The sequence below is a fragment of the Monodelphis domestica genome, chromosome 4, assembly GCF_027887165.1.
Source record: "Monodelphis domestica isolate mMonDom1 chromosome 4, mMonDom1.pri, whole genome shotgun sequence".
Classification (NCBI taxonomy): domain Eukaryota; kingdom Metazoa; phylum Chordata; class Mammalia; order Didelphimorphia; family Didelphidae; genus Monodelphis; species Monodelphis domestica.
The window spans coordinates 286,960,505-286,986,794 of NC_077230.1; the positions used below are offsets into that span (position 1 = coordinate 286,960,505).

Here is a 26,290-nt window from a genome sequence, read left to right on the forward strand (position 1 = left end):
TGTACTGATATGTAGTAGATACTATATAAATGCTACATCATTAATAATTAGAGAAATGCAATTTACATTTCTAAGGTACTGAGTCACTTCCATTAGGTTGTCACAGTTAACAAAAACCAAAATTGATAAATGTTGGTGGGGCCATGGGAAAACAAGTATATTAATGCCTCTTATGGGAATTGTGAATTTGTCTGGTCATTTTGGAAAGCAGTTTGGAACCATGCCCCAAAAGCTATTTAGCCTTTTAACCATCAATACTACTAGTAGGCTTATATTTTCAAGGTGCTCAGAGAAAGAGGAAAGAAAAATAAATTCAAAAAAGAAATATTTAGAGCAGTCCTTTCCAGTTTTGAACTGAGTGTGGTGCCCATTAGTTAGAAGATGACTGAACAAATTACTACTGTGCTAGAAAAGAAATAGTGAAGGAGATGGTTTTAGAGAAACCTGAGAAGACTTGTATGAACTGATGGAAAGTGAAGTAAGAACAATTTACATAACAACAATATTATAAAGATAAGCAGTTTAGAAAGACTTAGGAACTCTGATCAATACAATGACAATTACAAATCCAGCTGACTCAAAATGAAACATATTGACCAGCTCTAGATCTTTGTGTTTGTAAAGGTCTTTGTTTTTCTTGTTTCTTCACTATGAAGGAGGTAGGAGAGGCAGAAGGAGAGAATGTAAACATGAAAATAAAATTGAATTTTTACTTTTTAAAAAATGAAATTTCAAAATGTGATATTTTATTTTCAAAAATTTTCCACAATTACATGATTCTCATTGTCCCTCTCCCCTCTTCCATTCCCTCTCCAGGAGTTGACAAGCAATTTCACCAGGTCTTACATATTTATCATTACTCAAATCCTATTTCCATATTATCCATTTTTATAATAGAGTAATCTTTTAAAACCAAAACTCCAACTCATATACCCATATAAACAAGTGATATAAATCATATTTTTTCTTCTGGATTTATACTCCCACAGTTCTTTCTCTAGATGTGGATAGCAGTTTTTCTCCTAAGTCCCTGAGAGTTGTCCTATATCATTGCATTGCTTTTAGTAGCAAAATCAATTACATTTGATCATGCCACAATGTTTCACTTTCTCTGTACAATGTTCTCCTGGTTCTGTTCATTTTACTCCGCATCAGTTATTGGAGGTCTTTCCAGTTCTTATAGAAATCAAGCAGTTTATTATTCCTTATAGCACAATAGTATTCCATCACCATCATATACCACAATTTCTTCAGCCATTCCCCAATTGAGGGATACCTCATCAGTTTCCAATTTTTGACACCACAAAGTACACAAGATAAATATTTTTGTACAAACAGAACCTTTCCCATTTTTAAAATCTCCTTGAGATACAAACCCAGTAGTTATATTGCTGGTCAAAGGGCATACATACATTCTTTTAAAACCTTTGGGCACAATTCCAAATTGCCTTCCAGAATGGTTGGATCAGTTCATAACTCTACCAGCAATGTAGTAGTGTCCCAATTTTGCCACATCCTCTCCAACATTTATTATAAAATTGAATTAAAAAAAAACATCATTTACTATACACACGCACACATGTAATACACATATACATTAAATGTTATGTATATATACATATACATATATATAAACACAAAATTGCTTTAAATTTTTCATCCAACCTATCTGGAGGATAGTTAACAAGTAATTGTTAAGGGCCTACTTGTTATTAAGTCAACAAACATTTATTAAATGCCTCCTGGAGGCCAGGCAGTAGGTTATGTGTTGGAGATACACATGATAAAAGCAGTTTTTCCTGCCCAGGTACCTTACAATCTAAAGACAGAAACAACTTGCAAACAATTATGTACAATCAAGATATAGACAGGATAAATTAGAGGTAGTCTTTGGAAGGAATCATACTAGCTTTAAGGGAACCTGGGAAAGACTTTTTTGCAGAAGGTGAGGTTTTAGCTGAGATTTGAAAGAAATCGGGGAAGCCTGAAGGTAGAGATAAAGAGGGAGAGAATTCCAGGTATGGTGGATAGTAAATGAAAATTCATGAATTAGGAAGATAAAGACATAAGTGAGGTTTGGGGCAGCTAGGTGTCTCAGTGGATAGAGTCAATCCTAGAGACAGAAGGAACTGGGTTTTAATTTGGTATCAGATACTTCTTAGCTGTGTGACCCTAGGCAAATCACTTAATCCTTTTTGCCTAACCCTTACTTCTCTTCTGCCCAAGGGTTTAAAAAAAAAAAAAGGTGTTTAGTCCTGTTTGATTCTTTATTGTCCCCATTTGGGGTTTTCTCAGCAAAGATATACTGTGTGGTTTGCCATTTCTTTCTCTAACTCATTTTACAGATGAGGAAGCTGAGGCAAACAGGGCGAAGTGATATGCCCATAAACTGGTAAAAGCAGTAAGGAACCTGATTAATCTTTAAGTAGAGTCATTATTCAGAACTACTAATTGTGATTATGATTGAGATTCCGAATTTCCATATTCCTTCAGTTGGCGCCAACACAAAATGATCCCCAGAGAGACTGTATTGGTGGGAATGTGGCAGTGCCTGAGGTTGATAATGTAGAAATACCTTTTCAGTATTTTTCAGTAGCGTGTAGAAAACACACTCCTCTCTTGAGCTCCTTCATGACTAGACTCTATGATTAGATATCAGGGAGTGTTTACAGGAGCAATTCTCCCATACTAGGGAGCATTGTTCCAGTCTTCTGCTCAGGGAAAGTGTTCTGGATAACTTATTTTCAGGTGTTTTTGCAGGACAAGTATAGGTCTCGACACATTCCGCATTTAGTCATGTGTATTTGTTACACTTCAGTGCCTTTAGGATCATCCACATCACAACAGACAGGATTGTTTTATGTTCTTAATCCTGTTCTTTGGATCCAATATCACTCCAAAATTTGTCTATAGTTAGAAAAAGTGATTGTTAAAGTGACATTCAAGGAGGATGACTTGCCTGTCTCCCCAAACATTTGTATAATTTTAGCAGCTTATTTATTTAGACCATTAGAGAGACAGAACTACGCTGTCATTTTTCTTCCATAGTGGGCAAAGGAATATATTGCACACTCACTGTAAATGGATTGGCTCTTTCTGAACCAATAGATATAAAAAGCTGATGTGCCAGTTGTGGATGAAATGGAGCTACTAATAAAATTAGTTTTTTCTTGATTTTTTTCCAAAAAGCCAATATTTTTACATGGTGAGTGGGGAGTAGTCTATTTTGCACAGTCTTCTAGTTTTGTAAGTGAATGCATATTCTTTAGATTTTTCACTATAGCAGTCATTTACATGTTTACCTTTATAGAGATGACTTTCTATCTACAGTAACCTATCAAAAGCCCTGAAGGAAATAATGGGGAGAGGCTATTAAATAGCGTCTCTAAAAACATCTGTCTCATAGAGACTTCCTCAGAAGGTAGCCATCAGATAGTTTTCATTTTGTTACTGCTGCTTATTGTTTGATCAAGCAGTTAGGCTCAAGGAAGTTTTCATGTAACAAATCAGATCAAAGGTTTATATGGAAGGTAAATGGACTGAATTGAGTTAGCAATGTAGTAGATAGAAAGTATTTGATACCCTTTTTATATGCTACTGAAATCCTGAATTATGTTCATCTGATTTTATTAGGGTATATGATAAGGATTGCATGCATTTGGCATTTGCAATCAAGTTACATTATAAACTTCCTATTGGATGAGATTCTGGTCTAGGGAACTATAGGTTGATTTATCTTTATTTGAAACTATGATACTTTGTCCTGGACCAATAGAAAAATCTTTTAGTGTTTTATGTTTTTTTATTTTTACTTTGCTGCTATGATGATCTGGTTTAGCTCAGGTAATCATGGACTTTAATTGAATTCTCACTAGATCTCAGATCTGTCCATTTGTTTTAGGACCTTTATCTTTGGAACAGTAGGTTTGGGCATAATCTTTAGCATAGGAAGCAAGAGATCTAGGGGGGGGGTGGTCTTTAAAAAATCCCTGGTTAAGATATCAATATATTATAGAAATGATACTGGTTATGATTACGTCTCTTTCTCTAGAATTAGTTCTGTGGAAGTCAGTGTGCAAGAATGGCCTGTTTTGGAGAGCAGATGTGTAATCCTCTCCAGTGGAGCCTGCATGCCATTTTAAATTTAGACTCCAGCCCCAGTAGGCTGATAAAATAGTCCTATAGTGATGCATGCTGACATCCACGCAGGCTGCCTGAGTTCATGTTGAAAAAAGTTTCTTCAAACAAGACACAAACTGGACAGAACACTGCCAGGCTAAATATAGCTCTTACAGAGTCAGGCATGTAGAAACTAGTTCCAAACAAGCAAAAAGTTTGTGTAGAAAGAAAGCTATTTTGTTAAAGGACTTTCTTTTACCTCCTAGTTTATATTAAGGAATCTTCACATAATTTAATTTTTCAAAGGGAACCAAGGCAGACACTGAATTTCTCTTTCAATTGTTTCTATTTCAGTAGCCATAGTTAAATATTGAAACTTTCTATTTTCTAGCACTCAGCACAGAAATAAGAAGCCTAGTTTGCAGTTCATAGGAATCTTGGTTCTAAAAGAAAACATAATGGATAATTTCTACTCTAGGATTTTTGCCTGCCTGAATATAGATGAATTGGATTGTCTCCTTCAGAATTTGACATGGAAATGTAGATTTCTGATTGTCTGAAGGGATTTGTAGAGGCATATTAAATCCCTTGGGAAAATCAATAAAAAGAAAAATCTCAAATTTAGTGATCCAGGGAGCTTTTAGGTTAAGATAATCATGACTTCTATTATGGCTTAAATTAAATTTTTTATTATACTTTTGTGTTTTCACCAGGTTTTTTGCCTGTATATCTAGAAGAATTTTCCATAACTTTAAAAAGTAAGCTGAAATTAAATAGCACCATCTTCCTATGCCATGATAGCACTGTGTTTATTCTAGGGAATAACTGTGAACCAAACCTATAGTCTGGCCTTCCTAGAATAACCTGGTAGAATAAAAAGGCTATGGTTCCAGTGACCATATGTCCTAGATTTCCATGAGACTTTGCAATTTACATTTGACAAAACTAGGCTACTCAGAGTATTTATTTTTTATGCCCATTTGAAAACTGAGAGCCCTCTGAATATTCTTCTGGTTCAAAAAATATAATCATTCTAGGTATAGAATTTCTGCAAGGACAGTCTTAGGAAGTTCCTGCAAAACTATAGTAAGATAAGAAGTCTGCAGTCCCCATATGATGTGCAGCTGCTAAAAATGTTCAGCTTAGGAAAAGGAAGGAAAAAAAGAAACACAGTAGTTTAAGAGAAATGGCCTGAGGAAACCATGTGAACCAAGGAAAACCATTGTATGCATCAGCGTCAGAATTTCCTCTTTTAGTTTATTGTTCAAATCTGTTTCTTCCCTCTGCTTTCCTTTGACTCACTTTTGTATCTTTCTTGGAAATAAGAGATGGCTATTGGGGAGAGAGCCACTTCTATAGAATCTTCATATATAGGTCCTTGGAGGAAAGGGTTTACAGGAGAACAATGGGATACATTTAAACTTCAGTGTCAAATAACTCTTCTTTCTGAATGCCTTTTAGATGAATATCCCCTTTGCAGCCATTTGTTACTGTCTCTCTTGGATCTTGACAGAGTGTAAATAAAATATTTCTTTTTTAAGGAGGTAGGAATGTGATTTCAATATTAGGGAAAGGTCCTGGGAGTCAGGCTCTCAGCTTCTATATCTGACATCATATTTCTACGCATCATATAACCTCTCTAGGGCTGATTACCTATCTGTGAAATCCTTACTCTGTGGAATGCTGGCAGGCTTAATTAGTGTTCAGAAAGGGCTGTGAGACAACCCAAACAAATTCAAAAGAATGTATAGTTCCAGCAGTGCTCTGTACTTTTTTTTTTTACCTTCTACTTTGCTGATTATTGGAGCATTTGTGAGGAAAGTGCACTTTTTCTTTGCGCCCCTTATTTGTGCATTAAGCATTGGTACTGGAGACCGCTATTGACAATCCTGGTCAGAGGAAAGTATCTCCTTTTTCCATGGAAACAACAAACTGATGCCACTTATCAAAATGACAGTGACCGTCCAAGAGATTTTCATTGCTGTTCCCTTCACCTTAAGGGAGTGCTGATTGGGCACTGTTACTTTAGAAATCTAGTTAGCCTAGCTGACAGGTTTTCCCTAGGACAGCCCTTCCCCACAATGTACTTGATTTCATAAACTAGACCAAAAACAGCTTCTTTATGTAGCAAGAATCAAGAAAAGAGAGAACATCAGACCCTGTAACTTTTGAGCTTGGGAGCTTAACCACCAGACACTTTCAGAAATGGAACTCCAAGGTGTCTAATGACTTGCTTTTTACTCCTCCAGTGTTTATCCATGTTCCATCTCTCTAACCAAATGTGGATAAGAGACTGTTGTTTAAATGAGATGATTCATATGCTGATAAGTGGCCTTTTTGTGCTCTATCCCTGTCATTTCTCTTTGTTTTCTTCTGGTGAGCCTGTGCTACTCTGTGTTTCTGTGTGCAGATTGGTTTATATGCATAAATAACTGCCTTCTATTTTAGAAGGAAAAACAGGAAATCTCCTGACTGGGGAAGGCCCTGTACTCTGTACTCTTTATTTCAGAGTAGTCCCCACAAGACAGGATTCATGGCTCTGTTAATAATTCTTTGATAATTTCTTGTACTTCCATGAAAGTATCTCAGAGCAAGCCTATAGATTTACTTGTTGAAGTAGAAGTGAGAGCCATAAAGATTATGATTTCAGCCAGTCAGTATGGGTTACTGGAAAAAAATGCTGAATTTAGAGTCTGAGCACCTGGGGGCTTAAATTCTGGCTCTGCCAATATCTTTATGACCTTGGGTATCTTCAATGGACCTTGTTTTCCTTATTTGTTAAATGAGATCAGATTAAATGACTTCAAAGTTTCCTTAAAAGCTATGACCCTAAGAATCTGTGGTTGAGTCAGATATATAACTTTAAATGGTGTCTCCCAACCCATTCCCTTCACATTGGAGAATTTAGTGGCTGGATAGTACTATTTTGTGCTGTGAATCTTTAAAATAACCATCCATCATTGGTTTAAAATAACCATCCAAGACAGTAAATCTAGCTTTTTAATGGCTTCTTTGAGCCCTTACTCTATTCTAACTACTATGCTCCTGCTAATTTTACCAGCTTAGTTTCTAAACTAAATGTAGTTGGCCTCAATTGATAATAGCCTTTCTCAAGTGAAATATTAATATCAATTGTTTAATGATAACTTGATAACAGTTCATTGGGTTCATTGGAGCCTTGTTTCTGGACCATCTTACTGGTTCTTTGCATCTCTGTAATAATGAGGTATAACTAAGAAATAGTATTTCCCAAACTTTTTCATTCATTTGAACCTTATGTCATGATCCTTCAAAAAGAAAAAAACAAAACAAAACATTCCTAGTATTTTCTTCCTCTGAAATTTTTTTTTCCTTTTGGTGGGGAGGATGGGTGATAAATGTGTTTTATCCTAAACTTAAATACCAAAAGTCTCACTTATAAAATTAGAGGTTGGATTAGATGATCTTGAAAGTTTCTTCCCATCCTAACATTTTCTGGCATATAAATCCAAATGGACATTGAAAAGAAACAAAGAAAAAGTATCATGAGGTCAGTCAGAATCATCTAGCCTTTTCACCACTTCATCTGCCCTCTCAGCAGTCCTCACTAATCCCTCTCTACATTCTCTGGCTGGACCAACGTGTCTCTCTTGTTGGGAACTAGGCTCATCCAGGCAGATAGCACGCTCTGAACACCCAGAATTAAGTCAAGCTATGTCCTTTTAGCTTATAAAAATAAAGCCTTGTGGGTGTTTTTTTTGTAGAAAATATAGGTTCCCTTCCTAGGGGTTTCTGCTTGCATTTGTTATAGTGAGCATGTGTTTTTTATAGCAATTATCAGATTGAAGAGGATGCACCAGCCTGAAGCCCAGACCACAGCTTAATTTAGACTGAATGCACTCTGTTGAGTTTTCTAATTATTTTCCACTTTTACTGCCTAGCCAAAAAAAAAAAGCCCTCCCCAAAAAGAGATTGGACCATGCTATCCAGGACCTTCTGAATTAGCTAGGACTTACTGTCATTCATTTAAAAGACCTAACAGACTTTGGACTTGACTCCTTGAAATAGTTTACTAAAGATACTCAGCAACTATGATTTTCTAAGTTTGATCTAAAATAGGTAAAAAAATGATACTAGAGTGATTTGTTGTGGCACTCTCCACTTATATGTGAGACTCTTCCCCCACTTTCATTTTTCTTTCCTTTTCCCCCTCCCAGTTTAGCTTTTAGTTTCAATTCTTTATCCTCCCCCACCCCTTATTTTTTTCTCTCCTGGATATTTATTAGTTCTAACACTGGAACTCCTAGGTGGTATTTAACCTCTCTCATGGTACTCATGACAAAATGGTTTATCAGCTTTTACTATAAAGTCATTTAGTTTGTGCAGACTTCTGTGGTCTGACTTCTATAAAAGTCATAGTCTTTAGTGCTGGCCAAATAGAAAGTACAACACTAACAATACACAATATCTTTTCCCTGGTGTGTTCATTTCATATTCATAGCACCTGTAAAGGATGAGCAGAGATCCTTTTTACCATTATCAAGATGGACAATCCAAATACAAAGATGTTAAGTGACTTGCATAAGATGACAGAGAAAGTTGGTGGCTGACTTGGAAAAAGGGCTTGGGTTTCCTGGTGCTAGTTTAGTGCTCTATTATCTATGTAAGTCTTACATAGTAACTAACAAATGGGGTTGATATAGATAATCATATACTTCATTTTGGGTCCCTCAGTTGTTGAGTTGGGATTGTTAGCTCTTTAAAGATTAACTAAGTTACCAAGTCTACTCAGGGTAAGCTAACTCCTAGTAGGTTTAAACACTTACCAAACCCACAAAAAAAGTATTCACAGAGCAAAAAAAAAAAGATGAATTATTAGTTATGATGACAGCTTTATCATCTAAGGACTTATCCTTGTATTTCTTAATAAGCAACCTCTCTCCAGGATGCTGTGAGACTACAGTGATTTTAGAAGAATTGCTCGGTGAAGTATGGAATTCAGAAATTAGGACTTAGTATATTCCAAGGAACATTTCCATTTATATTATATTAGTAACAAATGGATTACATTCCCTTATGAAAGGGGATATACTTGTTTAGAAAACTGTATGTTTGGGGGCAACTAGATGGTTCATTGGCCTCTGACAAGTCCTAGCTGTTAGGATGCTAGGATCATTCTTCTGCCTTGGAACCAATGCATAGTATTGATTCTAGAAGGTAAGGGTTTTATAAAAAACCCAATATGTTTGTTTAGTTTACCACACCATCCTATTAGAAAGTATAACAAATAACATTAATGTGGTGGCATCAATTTTTTAAAGACTCATTTTAAAAATTTAAATTAATTAAGTAAATTAAATTTAAATTAAAAATAATTTTTTAAAAATTTATTTGAATTCCAAATTCTCTCCCTCCTCATCCCTTCCCTCTCCTCTCCCTAAGACAGTAAGCAATCTGATATAGATTTTACATCTGCAATCATGTAAAACATTTTTTCATGTCATTTTGTGGAAAATATTTCAAACCACAAAAAAAAGAAGAAAGTGACATATAGTATTTTTGTTCGGTATTAGGAAGTCATCAGTTCTTTTTCTGTAGGCAGATGGCATTTTCTGTCTTGGATCCAAACTTCATTGCTGAGAAATAGCTAGGACGTTTATAGTTGTTCATCAAGCAGTATTGTTGTTACTGTGTACAGTGTGCTGGTTATGGTCACTTCGTTTTGCATCATTTCATGTAAGTCTTTTCAGGTTTTTCTGAAGTTGTCCTGCTTATTTCTCATAATACAGTAGTATTCCATTACAATCATAAGATATTCAATCATTCTCCAATTGATAGGAAATCCCCTCGATTTCCAATTCTTTGCTATCACAAAAACAGCTGCTATAAATATTTTTGACAAATAGGTCCTTCTCCTTTTCCCTTTTTTTTAGTCTCTTTTGGGATACAAACCTAGTAGTATTACACAGTTTTAGAACCCTTTGACCATTCAAATAGCTTTCTAGAATGGTTGGATAGATCAAAACTCTGCCAACAGTACATTAGTGTCCCAATTTTCCCACATCCCCTCCAGCATTTAGCCTCTACCTTTTCTGTCATATTGGCCAATCTAGATGTGAGGTGGTATCTCAGAGTTGTTTAATTTGCATTTCTGTAATCAAGAGTGATTTAGAGTACTTTTCATATGACTATAGATAACTTTGATTTATTTGTCTAAAAACTTCATGTTCTTTGACTAATTTGACCTTTAATCAATTGGATAATGACATTTTAAAAAATAAATTTGACTGAGTTCTTTATATATTTGAGAGATAAGCTCCTTTTATCAGAGTTAACTTTCTGTAAAAAAAAAAAATGTTTGTCCAGCTTTGTGTTTCCTTTTACATTGATTTTGTTTGTGCAAAACCTTTTTGATTTAATATAATCAGAATTATCCATTTAACATCCTATAATGCTCTCTGTCTCTTGTTTCATCATGAATTCTTCCCTTATCCATACATCTTATAGGCAAACTTATTTTTTGCTTCCCTAATTTGCATATGGTATCACTTTTTATGTCTAAATCACCCCCCTGTTGACTTTATTGTGGCAGATGGTGTGAGTTGTTTGCCCCTAGTCTCTGCCATACTGTTTTTTCAACAGTTTTTGTCAAATAGTCAGTTCTTATCCCAAAATCTTTGACCTTTTGATTCATCAAACACAAAATTACTGTGATCACTTATTACTAGATATTATGTACCTAATCTGTTCTACTGATCCACTATTACATTTTTAAACAAACTCTTTGAGATCTGAAACTACAAGGCCATCTTCCTTTACATTATTTTCATTTATTTCCATTTTGTTTATTTTTTCTAGCCCTATAAAATTATTTTTGTTTGGTTGGTAAGGCACTAAATAAGTAAATCAATTTCTGTAGAATTGGGTGGCATCAATGTTTAACTACTGACAAATCGAAAACTGTTCAAAGTAGTAATAACTGCTTATACTTACGTAGAAAATAAATTTCTTCACAATAATCCTTTCAAGTATTTAGTATAAACATTTTAACCAATAAATCCTAATTCTTCTATTTGTCTCCTAGGGTTAGACCAAAGTTGACTGTTTGTCAAGCTCCCTCCTTTACTAGTGATAGCTGTCCACTGAATTTTTCTGTTTCAATGCTAAGCAATGTCAGACTCCCCATGAATAAATAACATTAGAACAGGAAAATCCTGTGGTCCAATTCCTTCATTTTACAAATGAAGAAATAGAGGCCCAGAGAAGAGAAGTGCCTGGCTTAAGATCACTTGACTAAGTGTACTGCTTCTGGCTTGATGCTCATTCTACTACATTCCACATAGTGCAAAATTCCCTGAAACACTAAGATAGGTTTTAGTTACTTCTAAAATATTTGTTGCAATAGTAAAGGGCTTTTCTGAGTGTTTCATATTCTAAGGAATACCTTCCATTGATCCCTGGTGATGATTAAAGCCGTCCTAGGATTTTACCTTTGAAGGATAAGAATCATCAAACATGGCTTCTCAGAGTTATCACCATCCAAACTACTCCTTTCTCCTGCTCCTATCCTAAGGCTCCCTTCAGGAGACATGCCACCACCACTATCACTATGATAAATTTCCTAATTTATGACGGGGAGATAGGGTCCTTAAAGCTTCACTTTTCTGTTAAATCATAAAGCAAAACAATGCTAGATTCTGAGGCATAAAGACAAAAACAAAGCAGTCTCTGCCCCCAACGAACTTATATTTCTACTGACACACTTTTAAACTATTCATCTCTTTTTAATGTTTTAAAATTTCATTAAAATATATAGATAATTAATCACTAGCTGTCAGGGTTGAATCCTGGGCCTACTATATGAATTCATTTCTAGGTTCCTATTATGTACTGATGATGAGACTAAAAAAATAGCCTCAGGGCAAAACCCGCTCAGTAGCTCAATACACAGAGTCTGCCTTCCTCACTCAGACTTCTGGCTGGGAAGGGAAGAAAAAACTTAACAAAGCAATGGCCACCAACACCCAAGAAATACAATCTACAAACACCAAAATGAACAAGAGAAAGGCATTGACCCTGGATAATTTTTATTGAGAAAAAATCCAGACTACAGAGGAGACAGCAGAGGAAGACAAATAAACACACCCCAACTTTCTAAAAGTGCTTCTATCAAATAGCTTAGGAGTCAGAAGACTGTTCTTGGAGTCAAAAGAACTGGGCCCAATGTCATATGGTCCATTATGTGCTCTTTAATATTAATTTTGGAATCATAAGCAAATCATCCTCTTAGAGCTTCATTCCTCATTTTAAAAATAGAGATAATAATTGTACTACCTCTCAGAATTGTTATGAGTAAAACATTTTGCAAACTGTAAGGCATTTCAAACATGAATTATTTTTATAACACTAGCTATATTTCTATAGACTTCAGGTTACAGACATTTTTTAGTGAACAACCATAGTAGCATTGAACCCAGTTTGTGTGGAAGGGATTGATGAATGTTTTGTAGGACAATTAAATTTTCAGCAGACTAATTGTTGCTTTTAAAGGCATAAATGACAGGCAGTGATCTTCCAGGTATAAAGAGTAGCATCAGCAAATCCATCATAAAGTGAAACATATATATTATGTTCCATGGACAGTGACTAATCTAATTTGGAGTATAGATTAGGGCAATTAGTATAAAATATGTGCTAAAAAGACAGATAGGAGGCAGAATTTTAAAAGCTTTGAATGCCAGGTTAAGGAGTTTGAATTTTATTTGGTAAGCATTAGAGCAGGGGTCCCCAAACTACGGCCTGCGGGCCACATGCAGTCCCCTGAGGCCATGTATCCGGTCCCCATCACACTTCCAGAAGGGGCACCTCTTTCATTAGTGATCAGTGAAAGGAGCACTGTGTGGCAGCACCACAAAGGGCTCACATGCAGTACTACTTCCGGTGACATAATCCTTTGTGTGGTGCCTTCGAATGAGGCACCGCGCGCAAACGATTATGGGACTGCCTAATGGAAGACATCAGCATGGTGAGCAGAGATCTGGGGGAAGGGATTCTGCACTGTGTATACTGCTGCCTAGTTAGGGTTAGGGTTAGGGTTAGGTTTTTATAGTCTGGCCCTCCAACAGTCTAAGGGACAGTGAACTGGCTCCCTGTGTAAAAAGTTTGGGGACCCCTGCATTAGAGTATCTTTGAAGGATTTGAGTAATGTGATCTAAGCTATGTATTAGGAAGATTAATCTATAAGAGATATAAAGGATAGATTGGAATAATGAGGGATTTCACATGGGAAGACTAGAAACTTACAGTAGTCAAGGTGAGAGGTATCAGGAGTCTGAACTCAGGAGGATATGATGGAAATGGTGAAGAAAACTTGAATGCAAGAGAGATTGGGAAGGTAAAATCAGCAAGACTTGAATGTGGGTGATAAGGCAAAGATGACTCTGAGATTATTATAAGTACTAGAAGCCAAAATTATATTTAATTCTTTTTCTCTTCCTCACTTCCCCCATATCCTATCAGTTGTGAAAGTGCTATTGATTCATTCTCTCTCCACATCTCTTGCATCTCTGTCCTTCTCTTTGGCTCATGCCATCATCTTACTGGTTCTGACCTTTATCACATCTCTCTGTATTTTTGTAATATTCTAACTATTTTCCCTCCCTCCTGCTCTGCCTAGCCCTTCTTCTGCCCATCTTTCTCACAATTATTGCCACAATATTATTCTGATTCTTACTCTATCATTTCCATGCTCATAAAGTATCAATAGCTCCCTATTGTCAATAGAATAAAATTTAGTCTCCTAATATAATTTCTAAGGTCTTCCACAATTTGGTTTCCCACTGATTTTCCAGCTTTATTTCATGTTACTCTGCTTCATTTCTCTTGAGTTCCACCCAAATTGGATGACTTCCTGTTCTTTGAACTCAACCTATAATTTTCCACCTTTATGCAGGAATGTACTCTTTCTTTATCTCTGCCTTTTAGAATCTTTCTATTTTTTTTAATATTCAGTCCAGCTATCATTTCTGTGAACTTTTCTTGAACTTAGCTTAACATTTTAGTTCATAAATTTAGATCTTAGAGGTAATCTACTCCAACTCTTCATTTTACAGATGAGGAAACTGAGTCCCAAAGAAGTCAAGTGACTTGCTTAAGATCACACAAGTAATAAGGGATAGACCTTAGATTTGAACCCGGGTCCTCCAATAATAGATGCATCACTTTTTCCAGTATGCCACACACATTTTTCCTTTTTCAAGAACCCCTCATTTAGATTGTTTTCCTTTTCATCACTGCCTTTCTTTATTATATACATGTCATCCTATATTTCATTCTCCTTCTCTTACTTATTTCCCCATTTGTACATTCTCCACTAGACTTTAACTTCCTCTTTGAGGGTAGAACTATGTCTTTTTTTTAATCTTTGTATCCACAGTACCCAACAGAGAACTTTGATTATAGTTGGTGCTGAATAAGTTTATTGAATTGAATGAACAGAAGTAGGAAAAGGATGAGAGAAGAGAAAGGAAGGGGGGAAAATTTAAATAACACCTACTTTCTGTCAAAGTGCTTTTTACAAATATTATCTCATTTGATCCTCACAACAACCCTATGAGGTGAGTGTTGCTTTTATTTCTGTTTTAGTTGAAGAAAATGAAGCAAACAGAGGTTATATCTGATATGCTTCAAGTATCACAATAGCTAGTAAGTATCCAAAGTTGGATTTGAACACTGATCTTCCTAACTGCTGGCTGGTATTCTCTGAACCACTTAGCTGCCCCAAGAAAAGATGATGAATTTGTTTTTAAAAAAATCAATTTGATTCAATGGGTATATGATTGGGGATTTAAAATTTTATTTAACTAATTTAGAATAGTTTTCCATGGTTACATAATTCATGTGCTTTCCCTCCCCTTCTCCATCTCCCCAAAGCCCTCCCAGAGCCAACAAGTAGTTCCCCTGGGTTTTACATGTATCATTGATCAAGACCTATTTCCATATTATTCATATTTGCAGTAGAGTGATCATTTAAAGTCAACATCCCCAATCATATCCCTGTTGAACCATGTGATCAATCATATGTCTTTCTTCTGCATTTCTACTCCCACAGTTCTTTTTCTGGATGTGGATAGCATTCTTTCTCATAAGTCCCTCAGAATTGTCCTTGATCATTGCATTGCTGCTAGTAGAGAAGTCCATTACATTTGATTGTGCCACAGTGTATAAGTCTCTGTGTACAGTGTTCTCAGTTCTGCTCCTTTTGCTCTGCATCAATTCCTGGAGGTTGTTCCAGTTCACATGAAATTCCTCCAGTCCATTATGAAGTCATGTTGGCCAATTTGCTAGGTGTGAGGTGGTACGTCAGAGTTGTTTTGATTTGCATTTCACTTTTTCATGTGCTTATTGATAGTTTTGATTTCTTTATCTGAAAACTGCCTATTCATGTCCCTTGCCCATTTATCAATTGGGGAATTTATTAATTTGAGAAATTAGACCTTTGTCAGAAGTTTTTATAAAGATTTTTTCCCCAATTTGTTGCTTCCCTTGTAATTTTGGTTGCATTGGTTTTGTTCGTACAAAAAATTTTAATTTGATGGTGATTAGGGATTTGACTTTAAATGATTATTACTCTATTGCAAATATTAATAATATGGAAATAGGTTTTGAACAATGCAGAGGAATTGCTCACCAGCTCAGGGAGGGGTGAGGGAGGAGGGAAAGAAAATGAATCATGTAACCATGGAAAACTATTCTTAATTAATTTCTAAAAAATCAGTTTGAGATGTCAATAGAAATCTAGATAGAGATTATTAGTAGCAGTTAAACTTTGAATCTGGAATGTAGGAAAAAAATTAAGGCTAGAAATAAAGATTTGAGGGCCACCAATATAGACCTGGTAGTTAAAATTATGAGTGGATGAGGTCATCACAAGGGTGGAGGGAAATAAAAAGGATAGTCTTGGAAAATGTCTATATCATGATATTGGGAGGAACATATGAAACTAGTTAAGGAATCTTCAGCGAGGTATATGAAGAAACAGAAGAGTGTAACACTAAAGAAGTCAAGAGGAAAATGAATACCCAGAAGGATGAGTTGGTTCATAGTGTCAAATATTAAAGAAAGCTCCAGCTGATGAGATCTGGTGAATGATTAGGGCCTCTGACAATCAGATTGGAGTCACAATCTCAACATTGGGAGGGAATTGAGAAACCCATTTAACCCATACTTGAACAGAAATTCTCTTTGCAACATTCATGAAAGAGGCTCTTAGCCTTCATTTGTCACCATATTTGGACATGGTAACATATATTAAGTTTCGATGTGCTAGGCATTTTGTTGGGTCCTGGGGATAGAAAAAGAAGCAAAAGATAATCCTTGCCCTCAAGGAATTACCAGCAGATTATTATAGGATTTAGATTATAGAGTGTCTATTACCTAACACACCTAAGAAGAGGGGATAATGATGGAGAATGGGTATTCCTCAAGAGTGAAGGAAAAATAAGCAGTCTAGCTATGGTAGCCAGGTTAAACATTCCTGGCTTTTTCAGCTGAGACTCACATTTCATTGTTTTAGATTCCTTCACTATCTTAGTTACCCTTCTCTGGATATGTTTTAGTTTGCCACTCTCCCTCTTAAAAGGCAGAACTGTACACAGCGTTCCATTCAGGGTCTGACTGGGTCAGCGTATATACAATAGGACTATCTCCTCCTTTTTTGTTTTAGTAGAGTGGTAAACATAAAAGCCAGAAAATAAATAGATGGGAATGAGAAGACGAAAAGGAAAAAGGCAGTAGGATCAGACCAGTCTTTAAAGAAGTTGGATAATAAAAGAAAGTAATAGGATTAGGGGAAAGGTTTTTCAAAAATATATTTATTACCTTTTGTTTTTACATCATTTACACATTTCTGAATGTGTCTTTTCACCCTTATCCCAGATAGCCTGTCCTTATATAAAGAAAAAGTAAGAAAATTCCCTCAAAAAAGTTAAGGAAAATTTATCAACATATCAAAAAAATTCAATGTTATATGTACTGTTTCACACCCACATACCAATGTAGAGTAAATGCTTTCCTGTATCTCTTCTTTGCAGTAGTTTGGACATTATAGCTTTGCAGTGTCTAGTATCAGTTACTTTATTGTTTTTGTTTTTCCTCAATAATTTGCATTATTGTAGTCATTCTGTATGTTGTTTTCCTAGTTATGCTTACTTCTTTGAAATCAGTTCATTAAGTCTTCTTCTATGCATTATATTCAACATTTCTCATGATTTATTCATATTCTATTACATTTATACATTCTAATCCTCTTAACCATTTCCCAATTGATAGCCATCTACTTAATTTCTATTTCTTTACTGGTACAAAAACATAAACATTATAAACATTTTGATGTACATGGTCTTTGGTTTTGTTATTGACTGCCTTTGGGTATATGCTTAGTAGTGAATTTTATGGGTCATAAGGTATGGACATTTAAGACACTCTTTTCATGTGATTCCAGAATGGTTAGACCAATTCTCAACTCCACTAATAAAGCATTAGTGTATCCATCTTTCTATAGCCCCTACAACATTATTTCCATCTTTTGTCATCTTTGCTAGTTTTTTAGTTGTGAGTTGTTTTGATTTATGTTTCTCATTATTAGTGATTTCGAGTATATTCTTAAATGATTGTTAGTGGTTTGCAATTCTTTTAAGAAGTGTTAAGCACCCCTGACCAACTACTTTTGGGAAATAGCTTTTGGTCTTATGTGTTTTTGTCAGTTGTCTATATATCTTTGATATCAGGCCCTTATCAAATATTTTAGTACAACTTTTTTTTTCTGTAATTGACTGCTTCCAGGAGGGTTCTTTTTTCTAAGAATATGAGAAAAGAATGAATAGTCATTGGGAAGGAGGGAAAGGCTGAAGATTTCAAAAAGAGGGGGAAAAGGTCCCAAAGGAGATGAGATCAAAGATATTAGCTGGGAAGTTGGCTTTGTTGACTTAAATGATCTTGTGAGACTAGAGATTGAGGAAATGTTTGGTATAGAAATAGCAAAGTGTTAAGGAGTGGGGTTGAGGGAGCTTACACGATCCAAACCAATCTAATAAACATTTATTAAGTATCTACTATTTTGCCAGTCACTGTAAGAAGTGGGAATATAATTAATAAAAAGAAAGGTCCTTGACCTCTAAGAGCTTGTACTCTAATGGGAGATACAATATAGAAAAGGAGTCAAGAAAGCAAGAAGGCATTTTGTTCTGTGGAGTTGAAGCCAGGCAGATCAGCAAATGCAGAGTAGAGTCATCTATGAGTGCTCTATGAAGGAAAACATTGGGAGGAGTTTGGTATTCTCTCTACATTCCTCCATTTAGACAGGAAAGAAGGATGAGGGAGGAAGGTGGTCAAGGCTTAAGTTAGCAGCATGATGATAGGCAACTAGGTGTCACAGTGGATAGAGCAGTGGTCTTAGAATTAGGAAGATTCATCTTTCTGAGTTCAAATCTGGCCTCAGACTCTTATTGGCTATATAACCCTGAGCTTATCCTGTAGCACGTATTATCCCTTTTTGTCCCAGTTCTTCATCAGTAAAATGAACTGGAAAAGGAAATGGCAAATCGTTTCAGTATCTTTGTCAAGAAAATCAAATGATTAACTGCTCATGGGTAGGACGAGCTGATATAATAAAAATGACCATCCTACCCAAATTTATCTATCTATGTATATTTAGTGCCATACCCATTGAACTGCCAAAAAACTTTTTTACTGAATTAGAAAAAAACCATAACAGAGTTCATTTGGAAGAACCAAAGGATCAAGGATATCCAGGGAAATAATGGAAAAAAAAATACAAAGGAAGGTGGCCTTGCAATCCCAGATCTCAAACTCTATTATAAAGCAGTGGTCCTCAAAAGTGGTACTGGCTAAAAGATAGAAAGGAGGATCAGTGGAATATACTTGGGGTAAATGACCTTAGCAAGACAGTCTATGACAAACCCAAAGACCCCAGCTTTTGGGACAAAAATCCACTATTTGATAAAAACTGCTGGGAAAATTGGAAGATAGTGTGGGAAAGATTAGGTCTGGATCAACACCTCACACCCTAAACCAAGATAAACTCAGAATGGGTGAATGACTTGAACATAAAGAAGGAAACTATAAGTAAATTAGGTAAACACAGAAGAGTATACATGTCAGACCTTTGGGACAGGAAAAATTTTAAAACCAAGCAAGACTTAGAAATTCTGAGTCACAAAATGTAAAATAAATAATTTTGATTACATCAAATTAAAAAGGTTTTGTACAAACAAAACCAATGTAACTAAAATCAGAAGGGAAGCAACAAATTGGGAAACAATCTTCATAACAAAAACCTCTGACAAAGGTTTAATTACTTAAATTTACAAAGAGCTAAATCAATTGTACAAAAAATCAAGCCATTCTCCAATTGATAAATGGGCAAGGGACATGAATAGGCAATTTTCAGATAAATAAATCAAAACTATTAATAAGCACATGAAAAAGTGTTCTAAATCTCTTATAATCAGAGAAATGCAAATCAAAACAACTCTGAGGTATCACCTCACACCTAGCAGATTGGCTAACATGACAGCAACAGAAAGTAATGAATGCTGGAAGGGATGTGGCAAAGTTGGGACATTAATTCATTGCTGGTAGAGTTGTGAATTGATCCAAACATTCTGGAGGGCAATTTGGAACTAAGCCCAAAGGGTGCTAAAAGACTGTCTACCCTTTGATCCAGCCACAGCATTGCTGGGTTTGTACCTCAAAGAGATAATAAGGAAAAAGACTTGTACAAGAATATTCATAGCTGCACTCTCTGTGGTGTCAAAAAATTGGAAAATGAGGGGATGCCCTTCAATTGGGGAATGGCTGAACAAATTGTGGTATATGTTGGTGATGGAATACTATTGTGCTAAAAGGAATAATAAAGTGAAGGAATTCCATGGAGACTGGAACAACCTCCAGGAAGTGATGCAGAGCGAAAGGAACAGAACCAGGAGAACATTGTACACAGAGACTGATACACTGTGGTTCAATTGAACATAATGGATTTCTCCTTTAGTGTCAATGCAATATCCCTGAAAAATTTGCAGGGATCTAGGAGAAAAAACACTACCCAGTAGCAGAGGACAAACGGTGGGAGTAAAAGCAATGAGGAAAGGCAACTGCTTGACTACAGGGGTTGAGGGGATGTGATTGAGGAGAGACTCTAAATGAACACCCTAATTGCAAATACCAACAACATGGAAATGGGTTCAGATCAAGGACACATGTGATACTCAGAAGAATCACGTGCTGGCTATGGGAGGGGTGGTGGGGGGTGGGGAGGAAGAAATGATCTATGTTTCCAATGAATAATGTTTGAAAATGACCTAATAAAATAATATTTAAAAGGAAAAAAAAAGAAAATCAAACGGTGGAGGGTCACTTAGAGTTAGAAAGACTCAACAACTACCACAATGATGAGATTAGAGGTGCTTAGCTTAACCTGGGAAGAGACATTTTGTTCTGTGTTGTTGAAACCACACAGAGGAACAAAACTTCCACATTATAAATAAAGTAGGAAATTTTGTGAGTGGAGTTTCAGGCTTAGAGGAATGAGGAAGAAATCTGGAATAGGGCTATTGGAAATAGCCAAGAGAGCTGATAAGAGTTGAATAAAAGAATTGTTGGTCAAAAATGAGGGCACAGCTAAGATTATATAACCTGTAAATTTATAATAATCAAAAACAGCATGCTTCTATGATTTTCTGGAACAATATTTGGCAGCCCAAGAGACAGGGCAGTGAAAGTGTATGATAGAGAATTATCATGACAGGAGTGGTGAAAGGCCAAGGAAATTTTATATTGAAAGTGGTGACTATTAATTTCTTAAAATTATTATGGAGTCCAGGATAGATGAGGAAGATCAGAAAATTCAGTGCAGGGTGATAGACTAGTAGTATTGGAAGGGGGTCATGATGAAAATGGTTAAGAGATTCAGGAGTGAGGGGGGAATGAAGGGTGGGTATGAGAGTCACAAGAGAATGTGGTCAGTAAAGTCAATTCAAGTTAAGTAGTGATTGAATGAGTATTAGACTTGGAATCAGAAGAGATTTGTTTTGAATTTTAGCTTTTATGTTTAATAGCTGTGTGACCATAGCAAGTCACTTAACTTCTCTTGACCTTCTCATCTATACAGTAGAGATAGTGCTTATAATACTTAACAGGATTATTCTGAGAGTCAAATGAGAGAACATGTGAAGTGCTTTACAAATTGTAAAGCACAATGGATATGTCACCTACACTTCTCACTTCTCACACTTTGCCTTTTCCTCCTCCTCTTCCTTCTACCCCTTTAATTTCTGTAAGATTTTGAACTTTAATTAACTTATAATTAGCTCTGCTTTACATTCCCTCTAATGTAAACTGATATAGGAAACATTTAGAGAGACCATAATTTTCTTGTCTTATTTAGAAACCCAAACTTATTATACCTGTGAATGTTCCTTCCCTTTTTTTCTTCATTCCTTTGTCTGGGATGTTAGAAGAATCCCATTTAATGGCTCTTCAGAACATAGCTGCTCACTGTCCTCATGGTTTGTACTCCACCAGCACATTTCCATCCTGACTAACATATATACTAGGCTGCCTAGAGTGTGTTGACTCTTTATGATACATTGTTTTTTCTTCTCCCTTTAGCTAAAATCTCCCTACTGTTGTATTTGTTTCATTGCAAACTGGATGGATGCCATAGCATGTTGTTTTTTAAAAATTTTGGCTGGTCAAACTGAATATTTTGACACAGAACTATCTACTAACTTATATACTTATAACTAGAACACTGATCTTTCTCCATTAACTTCCAGTTAACTTTAGCTGAATCCAGAGTATGGAACATAATGAGAAGTTATGTGCATATTTTTTGTTTATATATAACAAGAGTGCCCCATGTGCCTATTGAATTTGATGGATCAGAAATACCAAATGCACCAGCTGCAGACAAAGATACTGCTATTTCCACCCACCTTATTACTTACACATGTTGGTTCTCTTGATGGTTTTAATGAGTTACATTGTTCAGTGCATGTGACTGACACACATTCCTTATTCCAGGAATGTGGTTTTCTCATCTCTGTAGCGCCTGCCATGAAAAAATTTGAAAGCAGGTGTTCCCATAAATGTTGTGATTGAATTAGATCTTATGATTGATGCACATTTTTTTCTCATCTAGGTTAGAATTCTATAGCCTCAGCCTTTCAGAAAATCAGTTAGCTACATTTAATTTGCCCATTGTGCCACACAGTAGCCAATCTCCTAGAATCAGAAGGGTGAACCCTATCTGTAGAACTAGCACAGTGCACTGCACATAGAAAAATTTTAATAAATGTTTATTGAAGTCAAAAGAGCATAGTAATAGTTGGAAAGGATTTTAAAAGTAATTTAGTTCAGCCTCCTACCTAATGCAATAATCCCTTCTACAGGGTTCTAGGCAGGTCACAATGGCAGCATGAAATTCAATTATCTACTTTAAGTACTTTAGGAGATTCTTGGGACATATTCCAGAGGGTGTCCTTAGCTTAATTTGTATGGGCTTAGTTATAAAACAAAAACTTGCATGACATTGTCTAGACTAAAGAAGCTATGATAATAATCCTAAAAATAGCATCATAGCATTGACTTTTAATTCTAACAGTCTTCAGAAATTGGGAATACATAAGACCATATGAGACCCAGAAGTGAATTAAATCTAAACCTCCCTACTCAAACCCATTGATTACAATTTAGCATATAGTTTTGAAAATTCTGAATATCTTCAGAGATGAAAATTCTACAACCTCCCTCAGTAATACAAGAGATACCAAAAGGCAGCATTAATATATGAGTTTTCTACATTCAATATGTCAAGAACATAAATAGTCTTAATCTTCCTGTACTCTTCCCTTTTTGTGAACACATTTAGAGTATTATTTAAATTCTAGGCATTACATTTTATGAAGTACCATTTGCAAGTTGGAATCACATCTGAAAGAAGGGCATCAAGAGAGTGAAATTTCCTGAGACAGTGCCATACAATAATTGGTTGATGAACTGATGATCCATCATTCTGGAAAATGTTTTGGGAATATAGTGGGGAAGGTGATAGCTATTGAAAAATATTTGCAAGACTAGCATTCAGAAGATAGATTTATAAGAACTTGTTCTACTCAGCCTCAAAGAACAGTGGGTAGAAGTTGCAAAAAAGCAAATTTAAGTTTGACAAGCTTGATATTAGGACATACTTTCTAACAATGAGAACTGTAGAAAACTGAAATAGGCTGCCTTCAGAGATAGGTAGTTCCTACTGACTTCTAACCACTTGTCTTTTAACTACTTTTTTGGGGTGCTGGACTAGAGAGATGGGAGTTGGATTAGACAGATAAGAGGTTCTTAACATTGTTTTTCGTACCACTATAGCCATCTGGTGAAGCCTATGGAGCCTTCTCAAAATAAGGTTTTTAATGCATAAAATAAAGTACACAAGATTACAAAGAAAACCTGTCGTATCGAAATGGTTTGACTGCTAGTGGCCCTAGAATTAGAGGACCTGATACTACTAGCTATGTGTCCCTGGGCAAGTCATTTTAACCTTTTTGCCTCAGTTTCCTCATCTGTAAAATGAGTTGGAAATGGCAAACCGATTCCATTGTCTTTGCCAAGAAAATCCCAATTGGGTCAAGAAGAATAAGGCATAATGAATCAACTCAAAAGCAATAGCAATTGAAAGAGTTTAAAAAAGATTCTTAAGAAAGATTCACAGATCCCAAGTTAAAAATCTATGAATTATATGGTCTGTGAATTCTTCTACCTCTAAAATTCTGTGCTTCTGCAGCAGGATATGTAGGTCTCCTACCAAGAATGTATTCATTAACAAGTTTCTCCTTGACTCTGTGCCAACCTTTTCAATTAGAATGTTGGTGTCCTTAGTTCTGTTTTATAGCACTGAGCTTGTGAGCATTAGATTGCTTTCTTACTTTTATCCACTTTACAATAAATGTTGATTAATCAGTTGATTGAATGAGTGAATGATTAATATTATAAACTTGTTGATCCCAAATTGGATACATCCCTTAGACTTTTCCCCCTAAACCTATTCTTCTTGAAAATTTCCCATTTCTCTTTAGGGTATCACCATCTTTTCAGTCATCCAAGTTAACATTCTCAGTTATCCTCAGTTCATCTCTCTCACCCCTGATATATACAATCAATTTCCAATCTTATTGATTCTTCCTTCTCAAGATCTCTCATATCTTTCCTTCTTTCCATTCATATTATAGCCACCATAGTCCAGTACTGGGAAAACAGTTACATAAATGAGTAAATACAAACCACAGAGGAGGCAATGGAGGCAGGAAGTCTAGTGAGCAGCCTATTATAATAATTCCCCAGTAGAATGTAAGCTCCTTGAGGCAGGGACTGTTCTTTTTATCTTTGTATCCTCAGTGTCAATAAGAGTGATTTTCCTAGAGATCTGCCTTTATTTTATTGTTTAGGGCAAGTGGTGCTGAAGAGAAAATCTTTTGGTTAGGAAGGGCAGTAAGCCCTATGGAAGCCATGTGTCAAGAAGCATTGGGCACACTTAAAGTCCTGATGCCCTTTGTTAAGAGTAATCTCTGTTATGCTGCCAGTCAAATGGAATAACTTCTTTATCAGCTAAGCTACACTTGATATCAAACAACTGTTAGAACAAAAGCTCTAGAGCAGCTGATACTAAGGAGTTAGGACAGTGTTATTTGAGTGATTTAAGAAACTTTCTCATCCTCTTTTTTTGTGAATTCATCCCCTCTGTTTTCCTCAACCCAGGCTGTAGTTTATTTTAGGCCACATTACTTCCTTGAATTCCTCAGTAAGCAGCAGGTTTGATTACCCAATAGGTTGTATTTGTTCATTGGTGTTGTATCTCTTTCAAAGGAAATAAGCTCCTGTTTCTGTTTCCCTCTAACTTCCTTGTGAAGTAATAGTTCTAGTGACATTTAGAAAACATTTTGCATTATAAAACATTTTGCATGATCATATTTGAGCCTAATAAGAACCTCTCTGGTGGGCATGGCAAGTGACATTATTGCAATTTTATGGATGAAAAAACTGAGACTTTCAAAAGTTACTAAGGCCCAGGCAAATAATTGGTAAAAGCCAGCACTGGGACTTAAATCTAGTTCTTTCTGACTCCTAAATTCATTGCTCTTTCCATTGTACTCTGATGGCTCTCCTAGAAGAATGTGTACATCTTTGGATAACATTTGGATGACAGCAACTGATCTTGTTAGAGGTGAGTGGACAAATTTGAAACTATCCTAGCTCCCATACTTAATTTTACCTCTCCAAAGTTCTCCTCTTAAAATTCAAATAATGTAATGCTGAAATAAAGATCTAGACTTGGGACCCAAGGTAAGGTTTAGTGCAGGGAAACTACAATGTTTAGCTATCGTAGATGTAATGTTTTGCTTATAACTCACATTTTTAAAGAACTTAAAGTCTTTCCTCAATATCTTATGAAGTAGATAGTACAAGTATCATTATTCCCATCTTATAGAGGAAGATCCAGTGGCATACAAAAAGGTTAAATTGCTTAGGGTCAAATGGCTATTCAGTATTAAGGCTAAGATTTGAACCATGGCCTGTCAAGGACAAGACTCTTCATTGCCTGTGAAAGATAGCTTTTACCCACTTTCTCATTATTTGTGGGTCCCAAGTCTAGATCTTTATTTCAGCATCCTGACTGGCAACATACCCAATGCCATTGGCTTTAGTCTCCCCAAACCACTTACTGCTATTCCCTAAAACTATTTAATGGTATTGAAATTTTATGTCTGTGGCCGTTGACTTTTGTGGCCAAGTTAAGATGCCATACTCCCTTTTTCAATAAGCCATTGGAATTGGATCAGAAAGTCTGACCTCTGGGGTTTGGAAAAAACTAGCATGGGATGGAGCTCTAGGTTCATAGCTGGAGATAAATCAAGATGGAGAAAGATTGTTCATCGGTAAAATGAGAATTCTAGGAAAGAACTCTAAAGGTGACATCTTGGTAGGCCCTGGCCTCAGCTGTTTTGAGTAATCACTTAAGCTGGGGTTTCACTTGTTTTCAAGGGTTTCCTCTATTCTTAAATCCTCCTGGAATACATTATTCTTCAGGACTGATTTGAGCAGCTGGTCATGACACTCACTT

General features: G+C 35.9%; 1 protein-coding gene across 7 annotated transcripts in view; it reads left to right on the top strand.

The window, feature by feature from the left end:
* Positions 1–26,290, top strand: part of JAM3 (junctional adhesion molecule 3) — a 99,640-nt gene that overhangs the window by 55,003 nt on the left and 18,347 nt on the right. For 3 of the 7 annotated variants that reach the window (XM_007495158.2, XM_007495155.2, XM_007495156.3), the window contains one exon: positions 25,338–25,393. The exons of the other annotated variants lie outside the window; for them this stretch is intronic. In XM_007495158.2, the coding sequence (XP_007495220.1) occupies positions 25,342–25,393 (52 nt within the window). In that variant the 5' untranslated portion in view covers positions 25,338–25,341. The remainder of the gene's footprint in view (positions 1–25,337; positions 25,394–26,290) is intronic. 7 annotated transcript variants of the gene reach the window in all.